The sequence below is a fragment of the Stegostoma tigrinum genome, chromosome 8 (genome assembly GCF_030684315.1).
Source record: "Stegostoma tigrinum isolate sSteTig4 chromosome 8, sSteTig4.hap1, whole genome shotgun sequence".
NCBI lineage: Eukaryota > Metazoa > Chordata > Chondrichthyes > Orectolobiformes > Stegostomatidae > Stegostoma > Stegostoma tigrinum.
Genome location: NC_081361.1, coordinates 87,986,614 through 87,996,736, shown reverse-complemented (window position 1 = coordinate 87,996,736; position 10,123 = coordinate 87,986,614). Strand labels below are relative to the sequence as shown.

Below are 10,123 nucleotides of genomic sequence, written 5' to 3'. Positions count from 1 at the left end.
AGAAAGGTTAAGATATACCGTGAATAAGTGTTAATATTGTAAGCCAAATCGTGCTTTTTTAAAAGAAAAATCAGTGATCAATCGTATCTGTATCTCCCAGACTTCCTTCCCAAAATGAAATTGCCAAACTTCGCTGAACCAACCGATCGCTGTTATCTGTCGCCCAAAATCGGGACTTTGTAATTAGTTCGAAATCACAATTTCAACTCCCATCGAACTGTTTTTCGGTGAACGAACAGGAGATCGAGTATCACAGTCGTCTGCCTAATAAAATCAGGTCCTGCGTTTGAGCCCCTTGCAATTAGCCACAGCAGCAAGCTAGGCTTAACAATTTGGCACTCCCTCTTTGTAATTAGATCTCACCAGTAACCCAACCGCAAAGTTCCATTCGCAAACCACTAAAATTGCTGACACGTTAACTCATTCTCCTACTTTTTTTAAAAAAAGAGAAAGCTTTCTTTTTACATTGTATCTCAAAAGACAGAAACCAAACTATAGAAGCAAACACTAGTTTACTTGATCTAAGTATTTATTTGATTGAAAAGACTGCATGAAAATGAGAGGAAAAAAAATTGTATGTACTGTACTAATGTTTTAGACGCTTCCAACCCGGATTTCTCAGACGGCAAACAATAAATACGCATAAATCACCCCCAAGTCCTTGAAATATACACTTCCCACTATTCTGGTGCATGCCACGTTCAGATAGAAAGGTCATGAGAAATCAGTGCAAAAGTTTCAACTCCATTCCCCTTCTCTCTCACGTTAGGGCAGAGTCCGTTTTGTGTCCCTCTCGCGGCTTTTTCAGTCCTATGTCTTTTTGTGTTAGTTTTCACCCTCCTGCTGTTCCCTCGGTTTTGTTTTTCACCGGGGGTGTGGTGTTCCGGGGATAGGATTGGGCAAGGGGTTGAGTGCGGGCTGCCCTGCCGGTCCCAGCCCGTGGATCAGGACCCTGGGCACAAGCGGCCGCTGCAGCCCGGGATGAGGCGGTGGAGTCCGGTACATGTACATGGCCGCCGCCGCCGTTGTGTCCATGTTAGTTAGCAGGCTAGGGTGGTAGAAATACGGAGATGGGAACATTCTCTGCAAAGCGGAGTAGTTTCCGGCCTCTGCTAGGAGCTCCAGTCCCACAGCTGTTTGCCGCTTCCACTTCGTCCTGAAGTAAGGCAGAAAGGAACACACAAAAAAGTAGGTACGGATGGCGAGCAAAGCTTTGTAACTACACATTGCAAATAATCCCTAGGTGAATAGGAGACCAAATCCCCAGCCACGGAATTTATTTGAAGTTCGCAGAATGCACTTCTTGCACTGAATTAAAGCAGAGGGTCGAATAATTTCAGATTTGAATCCGAGTATGGAAGATAATTCTTTACAATTGATGGACCGAGGAAACCCATGTCGGTTTTGTTTTATATCTATTCTGAGCGGCTTGGAACTTCGATTTATTTAGAGAAATAAAATACGCCCGTCGGATTGCTGTGTGCAAAACAGAACGAGGATTTCCAGGTACAAATGTACCAGAGGTTCAGTGACAATTGCAAAGCTTCATCCGAGCAATTAACAACAAATTTATTTCATTGTAATATTAAAAGGAATTTAGAAAAAAGTATAATGCATTAAACCGTGTTTAGATTTGGGAACAGTTGATGTTAATGTTTGCTGACAGATTTAACATGGTTGGAAAACTGTATGCAGTGAAACAGAAAAACTGGCATCGTTGGCAACTGGACGCCCCATTTCCAAACTCCAAGTCATCTTCGACCGTTTTGAATGCAATATTTTTGTGTGTCCCCCACCCCCCCTCCCATGCCCATGGGCAAAGATGGATAAAGGTCTTTGGAATTTGCGTCTTTTGTGCTTTAGTTAAAACAACGCTGTCTGGGCTAGAAACAAAACAGCCTTGCTTCTCGGCGGCAGTGCCAAATGGTAGGAATCGAAAGTTCAATTGAAACACGTTTCACATGAAACTACTCATTCTTTTTGAGAGAAAAAAAACAAAAGCCAAACAAAGTCTAAAATAATTAACAGTCACAAAAATACTGCCAGGCTGATCAACTCGAGTTGAGTGTCTTTCAATGCACAATAGAAAGATCTAACGGGCAGCCAAATAAAAAAAATAAAATGAGCCAATCTCAATTTGATGGATTCAAAAGTAAAATTTGACCTTATCAACGGCGGCGTTGAATTACAGTAGCAAGGCTTGAGGTAGACAGGAACTCTTGTGAAAAATGTTTGAGTTGCTCACAGCCTCTGCTTGTTTAATTGAAGACCGTCATAACCATCCCCTTTCGCTCCGATTCTGGACTGCGTGTGTTGTGCTAACTGGTATCAATGTAGATTGCTTTTAGGGTCTATCTATGCAGTTTGTTTTGTGCTAAACAGTACCTGTGTAGTTCTCGAGTTGTCAGTGGTCAGCACCAGTGTCCCAGCGTTTGCGGGTGAAAATCCTTTTACAGCGTTAAGAGTGTGGGCCATCTGTACATGCAATGAGTTGATAGAATACACGCTCGCTGCCAGCACACATAGGGATGCAGAGGAGCTGCTGTGTACACAGATTGTAGGGCTGGGGAAATCACTAGGAGCAGGACGTCTTACGTACCTCCTGTTCTGGTACCAGGTTTTGACCTGGGTGTCTGTCAGGTTCAGAGCCGCTGCCAAATCCATGCGGTCCTGTACGCTCAGGTACTTCTGCCGCTCGAAGCTGCGCTCCAACTGATTCAGCTGATGATCAGAGAACGCAGTCCGCGCTTTCCGAGGCTTCTTTGCCCGCACGGGCGGACTTTCCCGGCTACTCGTTATTTCTCGGTCGCCTTCTTCTTTTGTTCCTAACGCGAGATATTAAATGCACCGTATGAATCCAAATGCCCGGTAGCACAACCACAACATCCTGTAATCTGACTGTTAAAAAAAAGTTCCATTTTGCATCTCATTTGCATGTGTAAAATAGCCAGTTGTAGATGTGCAGTTCCAATTAGGAGTGATTTCCAAAGCAATATTTGATGCTGATCTTTTAAATGTCTGTTTATTATTCAAAAAGACCGCGGATTTACAACGCACAAACAAAAATAAATGTCAGAATTCCCCAAACCAGCGGCCTCCATGCAACGAGAGTTAAACTTGAGAGAGGCTTGTTGTGTTTAGGAGGTTGAAATGGATTTCCACGTACTGGTGGCATCGTTAAGAATTCCGGATACTATTTGTCAACTTTGAGTTTTTTTTCTGAAATGTTGGGAAATCGATATGTCAATCTATCTCTATTTGTACCAGTTTTTGCGGCGCACTATGATCTTCCCTGCAGGAAGAACAATAATCTTCTCTAATTGACCCACTGGGGAGCTTTGGACAGAAAAATTCGCCAGACCAGACCTTGCTTCTGTTTTTTCTCTCTCTATTATGCTAATCGTAATCACTGAATGAATTATGTAAAAAAAAACCCTTTTTCCCCATTTACACACAATTTACAACAAACAGAAATGGCTGATTCTGATAAAGTGTCATCAGAGTGGGTTTACGAATGATCATCTTTGGAGCAAAGAGGATTAAGAATGTTTTCATATCATTCCCTTTAATCGCACATTTTCTTTGATTGTCATATTATAAACTACTAACGTACATTAGATCTCCAGGAGAAATGGCCAATTGTATCAATCCTTGGCCATCCCATTCCCCCACTCCCCAAAATTCAAAATCGCTCGTTCTAAAACTGATAACCTTGCGTAATTCGCTGCACTGAATAATCCCAAATTCGGATCAGTAATCGCGGGTTTATTTTTGCATCAAACAGAGCAATAATTTCAAGTGAATAAAGTGAAAAGAAGCGCTCATTAGGGTTCAGCGAGTTTTTTTTTAAAACAAGTGGCTAGGCCTGACTTCCTTGCAACGCTCGTTGGCATTTCCCCGGTACAGGCGCCGAACCTTCCTTCGTGCTAGCGACTGGCAATTACATACGCGCCCAGTCTCAAATAGTTTTGCAAAAGGGGAGGGAATTTTTGTCTACAGCCTTGTCTGGTCGATGAATTTCCCGGCAGAAACCTGGATAAGCAAAGGTGACGGGACCCAGTCAGAAGCAAATGTTTAAAGAAGCCTTGAACGAAATCATTATTCGCCACAGAGAACCTCCCAGCCCCCGAGTGTTATCCAACGAAGATCTCAGTTTTTTTTTCGCCCCCCAACTAAAAACCTGACAGTTTACTTCCTGAAACCTAACGGCACTTCCAAGATCGAGTTGCAAATAGGGGAAGCAAAACACAAACGCAAGCAGCCGCGCTTCTGCACAGTTATATTTAAGGAACGCTAGAATTTAAAAGAAAAGACTCACCGTTGCATTTATGGCTGTCGCTTTGAGCGTCATCTCGCTTGTCTAGCTTGTCCCGATTTTTACCCTCTTCGGGTTCCGTCTTTTGCCTGAAAGGCTCACCCTCTGGTTTGGGGGTGTGGGGTGAGCAGACGCTGGTGCTGTAAGGGGCGCACGCTGCCAGCGGTTTGCTGTCTCCCAGAATGTCTTTAATTAAGAAAGAAGATGTGGAAGTCCTGGGGACAGAGCTGCCTCCCGCTAGTGGCTGTTGCTGTGGTGGTGATGGTAAAGGAGGCGGCTGTAAACTTTGCTGCTGCTGCTGCTGGTGTTGCTGATGGCGCAGGCTCTCGGCGCTGAGATGTGCTTCTGGTTGTTCCATGGAAATCGGCGAGAGGGGGACCGTGCCCACTGCGTCGATCTCTGAGCTCGGGGACGGCGAGGTTTGATTTCGGAAATCCGAAGTCCTGGTGTCACCGTGACGGAAATCACTGTTCCCCAGCACCGGGCTGCTGGAACCGTTGGACAATATAGTGTCTATTCCAAAACTGGAGCCGCTGGATCCTTCCATCGCGGTTCCCTACAATTGTTAGGAGCGGGTCTTCATCACCGCCTAGGACTTCAATGAGAGTTTGCGATTAAGCTGTTCAAAAATCACAAACGTTGATAATCAGTGTGTGTGTGTGTGTGTGTGTGTGTGTGTAGACGAGGGGTGGGGGTTTAGCTAACCCTTTTCCTTATTTACCCTACAGCATCAGATCATTTTAAAATACATTGGGAAAAAGAAACACGTGCCAGAAACTTTGCCGCACAAAGCTAGCGGTGCATTGATTTCTTTAAAAAAAAACTTCTTGCATTCGGAATATAGGGGCGTTTGGAGGGTGGGGATTGGGATAATCCACGAGGACTGAAATCGACAGTGAGCCAACTTTGTTGGAAAAGTTAAGGTGTTGCAGCAGGGATGAAATGAGGAGGAACTCGAAGGCTCCAAGCTTCTCTTGCAACTACACTGCTTTTGCAGGGCGACAGCTCCTTCCTAACCCGACGTCACGGGCTATTGCAGAGTGTCATTTTTTTATTATTATTATAATCCAGCGCATATTTTATAACTCTTTCCAGCTATTGGTCTGCCAAGGCCTACCCGGCTGACGTTTCGAGCAGCAAACCAATCCCAGGGACCGTGTTTTATTCTGTCAATTTAGAACAGGCCGCGATCGTCTTTTCGACAACCCCTGAGAGTTTTGTAACACCGCAAGCTGCACTGTCACACACGCAAACACCTCTAACTTTCACCGCACATGGCGACAAAAAAGGGACAGATTTCAAAGTATCACACCCATGGCCATTGTCTGGGCCTTTCCTCAAAACAAAAGGCCAATTGGAACTGCTCTTCCCGTTATCAATATCCATTTACACATCTTTCCAATTTACAGTCGAGGGAGTTACTTCGGAAAAGGCCACTTTTCCGCAAATTCCCACTGCAGATGCAACACTTTTTTTAAAAAAAAGAATCAATTTGCATAATCTTCTGCCCCGCCGAATCAAGCACCTTAATTGTTGTTTACTTACCAGCTTCAGAGCCAATTAAACCAAGTACTGCTGAAATATTGTGGGAAATCGTTCGCTTTTCCGAAGCAAATGGCATTTTCTTTTGGGGGGGAGGGGGGGGTGAAGGACGGGAGGAGGTGTAGGTGGTTGCAGTTTCATCCTGCCTCCATGAGCAGTGGGAACGTTACAATCCTACACACACACTCATACACACACCAGAAAGAGGAAGCACTGAAACAAGCGGCTCTTGTCGTCATTGTTCAACTTGAAATCCTGCAATATCCGATATCATTGTCTGCGCGTTGACTCTGTCGTTTAAACTAATGTTAAGGTCATACGTGAATTCCAATACCTTAACTGTCGGACATTTAAATGATAAATAAACGTACTATTTGCTGCACTTAATTACCTTCACCACGTTGTGATCTTGCCCACACTCTGCTCGAATCCCCTTTATTTGCTCGATATATGTGTGCGTCTCTTTAATTGCTCCCTTTATTTATTGCGGTGTTTCATCTTGCATTCTTTGACAGACTTTGCTGAAGTTAATCGTTTTTGAAGCGCTGTCCCACCAAAAATCGACTTCTGGCACGCCTTGCGCGGAAGGAGAAAAAGAAACATGTTTTTTGGCGGATTTTCTGGGGATGAGTTGGTTGAAATTACAGCACTACTGTTTCAGACTATCAACTTGTGTTCATTTCAGTACGCTCTAAAATCTGACTCTTGTTGAATGTCAGAATGAAGGGAAGTGCCAGTGACATGACGGCGTATTACTCATGATGAAGTACTGTGTCAGCCTAATTAGCAGGGTAATTATAAGGTGCTAATGAATGATTCAAACTTTCAGGACTTGCATGTTACTTCAGCTTTTCATATCGAGGACTTTTCCGACTAAAGTATCATACCTTTTTCCTGTTGTCGTTCGTATTTTTTTCTCTCGAATTCCATACTTGACAAATTAAATACTCTTACAAACAAGTATTCTTAGATTTCAGAAACAGAGAAGCTAGCCGCACTCAGTACGCGTTAGACATGATATATATTGACTACAGTTAGGTCACCTACCCTTGTAGATTATAGTGCTGAGCATTTCTATGTGTTGTATGTATGTAATCGCGCGTGTGTGCGCGCCGGTTCAACTACGATAGAAAGTCGAAATATTAGTTTAGGTAAAGAGAAATTTAAAAAGTATGACTGAATGCCGTGTGGGAAACATTTGTGTGTGTTTTTTTAAGCGACGTGTCTTCTAAGCTGTAAATAAAGACGAGAAGCATTGCTCGGTCAGTTTCCACCTCCCTTTTTCTCGACGGTTGCATTCAGGAGCACTGCTCTCTGAGGTGCCTTTTAGCGCGGGATGCTTCTTGTCGTTGGTATCCACCACTCCAAACCCTTTTTAAAAAGCCTGGGCCATGCCGACACCCGGCTTTTCAAGTTGCTTATTGCTTCCTGTATCGTTGTGACACATACCTCTGTAAAGAGATCTGCAGCTTGCTCGTTGCAAACGTGTCCGATCCTAGTAAGAAATGGGCACATGATGAAATCGCTGTGCTGGGGTCTATTCACCTGAGCAGTCTTGGACATCTCTGCACCGGTTTCAGAGGTGATAACAAGCCATAGAGGTGACGATATTTTCACTGAACGCCTACATTTCTGACATGAGCAAAAAATGAACCGTAGGCGGATCGAGATAAATCGAAGAGTTTTTTTAAAAAAAAAACATCAGGCCTATTCAAAGGCACGGAGTTGGGTTGGAGGGAATCAATGTTTGAAGTATCCGCATAAATAATTGATAGAAATGTTCGTTTTTTTAAAATATAAAGCTAAGAGCTGGTGAAATTGCACAGCGCCTATAAGGGTGGTTTTGCTGATTTCTCAAGCAGCCAACTGAAAGGCCCTGGTGAAATTTGATATGAACTTAGAGATACAAACTTCACTATCATCTCCTAGCAATCAATCAGTTCGGCCGAACATTTTAATGGCATCATTATTTTTAAACATGGTTTGGACAGAGTGAAGGACAAGTGAACAATTGCATTGTTATTTGGGACCGAGTGTCGAATTCCAGAAATGTCAAACTACAGATAACACGCTGCTAGCACAGGCTGGAGCGGTTGATCTGCAAACTTCGGTGAGCAGAGAGGTCTGGGCGGCTACAGAACTATAAACCTGCATTTGAAATCGATACATACACAGCCCTGCACTGTTTTCAATCTGGTTCCAAATGGCAAGCCGGGGGTGTGGTAATTTCACCCCGCTGCAAAGTAGATCCAATGTATCTGTGTGAATGCCCAAGCGTCGTGAGAACCAGCTTGGGGACAAATACTCACTTTACTGTGACCGGCAAAATAATAATTGCGAGCGAAAATCTGTCTAAAACGACATTCTTTTCGGCTGGCTTTAGGATTGGCAATTGATCACGTTGTAGACTTTGCAGAGGTAAACGTACAGATATTGATGTGTGGATAAGCCAGAACTGTTTGTCGCTTTTTAACTTCCTACGGAGATTTAACAATTGCATTTTATATACAGAGTGCGCTTCTTTCTCCATGGGTTTCATAGAGATAAGAAAACAGCAATTAACATTATTGAAATAAAACACGCTTTTTCCAATAAAATCTGAACAATTTAAAGTAAAATTCAACAATAAAACAGAAACATTAACATTAAGGTCGTAAACTCTAATGGACCTCTACTTTAACCAGAATAAATCGACTGCTGTTCCCTCGTTCTCTTATCGTCCAATTTATAACAGCTTAGGCGGCACACAGATCTAACATATACATCGCACCTGTTGTATCTTGTAACATTGGAAACTTATTTTTAAAAGTTCGGTTTAGCTTTTAATATTATCCAAAATGACTGTATGATGGTTTGATATGTAAGGCCAGACTGTTCCTGACACTTAAGAGTGAATTATGTTTGACCGTGACTCTTTCAATTAGCGTGAGTTTTTGTACAGAGCATTGCTTAGCTGATGTCATTATTTACTTATATTGATTGTTACGCTGTTTTTTTAATGGGAAAATATTAATTTACTGTTTGTTCAAAAATATAATTTTAAAAGGTTCTTTTATTTGAATCTAATATAAAATGACTTGAATTTAATGTAAGTGCTCCATCGTGCTGTCTTTACATAGACATTGGCTTAAGGCACACACTGCTCATGTAATTCCTTTCTTCAGCATTTAGAAGAGGACAACACCGAGCCTCCCAGCGCATACTACTGCGCCTGTATTCCTAAAATAGCACCAGCAGCCCTCTCCACCTGGGCGTACAGGGCGCCGGCGTTCCCAACACAAGCACTATCAATAATTACTGCGTGTTAATATCCCGCTGATGACAAATCGACAATCCCAGGGGCACTTCCTGAAGGTAAACATGTTTTCTTAGCTGATCATTCCTGAGATTGATGTCTGTCATGTCATGTTTCTCGCAGGGTAAAGGCCCCGTCTTATTCCAAACAGCTCTCTCCCAACTGACGAGGGTGCGATTTCTTTAGCGGCTGCTGGGTGGCGCCAGTTGGCGTACTCTGCCAGATGAAGGCGCGGTGTGTGTGTGTGTGTGTGTGTGTGTGTGTGTGGTAAACCTCCCGGTCCAAACTACACATCTTAGTTTGAGCATTCCATCTACACGATAATGAGTTTCCGAAAAGATTGTAAACGCCTCTGCCGAGATGTGTGGAACTAGATACTAAAGGATGCAATATATTTGCAATACCAAATTGCTTAATGGAATTCCATATTAAAGTTTGTAATATGTTACTCCACTTTAGAAAGAAAACGCAATTTAAACTTCCAAATGTTAAAATTAGTTCTTTTGCCAAAATTATTCATGCTACATTACGTGCTACTGAACATTCTTCCTTCAAGGAATCTTCTGAACGTTTTTAAACCTCAATTTTATTATTAATTATGAATAACCATCACGTCTACGCTAATATTTACATGCACACGTATATAAACTCTTAATTTAAAATAGTTAATTCGGTAAACGGCTCCGAACTCCATGGAGACAATACGCAATAAGACAGAGTCTTTTCATTCTAATTAAGTTTTTTTAAAAAAGGAACGGACAGGAATATATTTGTGTTAAATTTGCTAAGTGCTAATAATCTAATTATTATTAATTGTATGCTTTGGGGATATTACATTTTTTCAAAGCTAAATGTTGCTAACCCGATAATGAATTTGAAAATCTCTCGACTGGGCTTAGTTTCCTATCCATAGCTTGGTCTGAATTTACCATCCGCCCGCACTGTTCGAATATCCCAGTCGTGCACCGTAA

At 42.5% G+C, this 10,123-nt stretch overlaps 1 protein-coding gene across 4 annotated transcripts; it reads right to left on the bottom strand.

The window, feature by feature from the left end:
• Positions 1-550: 550 nt before the first annotated feature.
• Positions 551-7,345, bottom strand: barhl2 (BarH-like homeobox 2). Of its 4 annotated transcripts, XM_048539606.1 has the most exons (5): positions 7,307-7,345; positions 6,249-6,433; positions 4,319-4,934; positions 2,600-2,825; positions 551-1,156 (listed from the first exon to the last, which is right to left on the bottom strand). In XM_048539606.1, the coding sequence occupies exons 3-5, from the start codon at positions 4,860-4,862 to the stop codon at positions 865-867; spliced, it is 1,062 nt and encodes a 353-aa protein (XP_048395563.1). In that variant the 5' UTR covers positions 4,863-4,934; positions 6,249-6,433; positions 7,307-7,345; the 3' UTR covers positions 551-864. The 4 variants fall into 4 exon arrangements, with proteins under 4 accessions (XP_048395563.1, XP_048395564.1, XP_048395565.1 ...); XM_048539607.2 differs by lacking the exon at positions 7,307-7,345 and having other exon boundaries at positions 6,249-6,541; XM_048539608.2 differs by lacking the exons at positions 6,249-6,433; positions 7,307-7,345 and adding an exon at positions 5,861-6,158.
• Positions 7,346-10,123: the final 2,778 nt, after the last annotated feature.

Excerpts from the sequence above, each read along its gene's own strand:
- barhl2 (XM_048539606.1), bottom strand. The coding sequence starts at position 4,862 with ATGGAAGGATCCAGCGGCTCCAGTTTTGGAATAGACACTATATTGTCC. Across the intron at positions 2,826-4,318 it reads CGACAGCCATAAATGCAACG|GAACAAAAGAAGAAGGCGAC; the intron begins GTGAGTCTTTTC and ends ATCTCGCGTTAG. Across the intron at positions 1,157-2,599 it reads ACCTGGTACCAGAACAGGAG|GACGAAGTGGAAGCGGCAAA; the intron begins GTACGTAAGACG and ends GCCTTACTTCAG.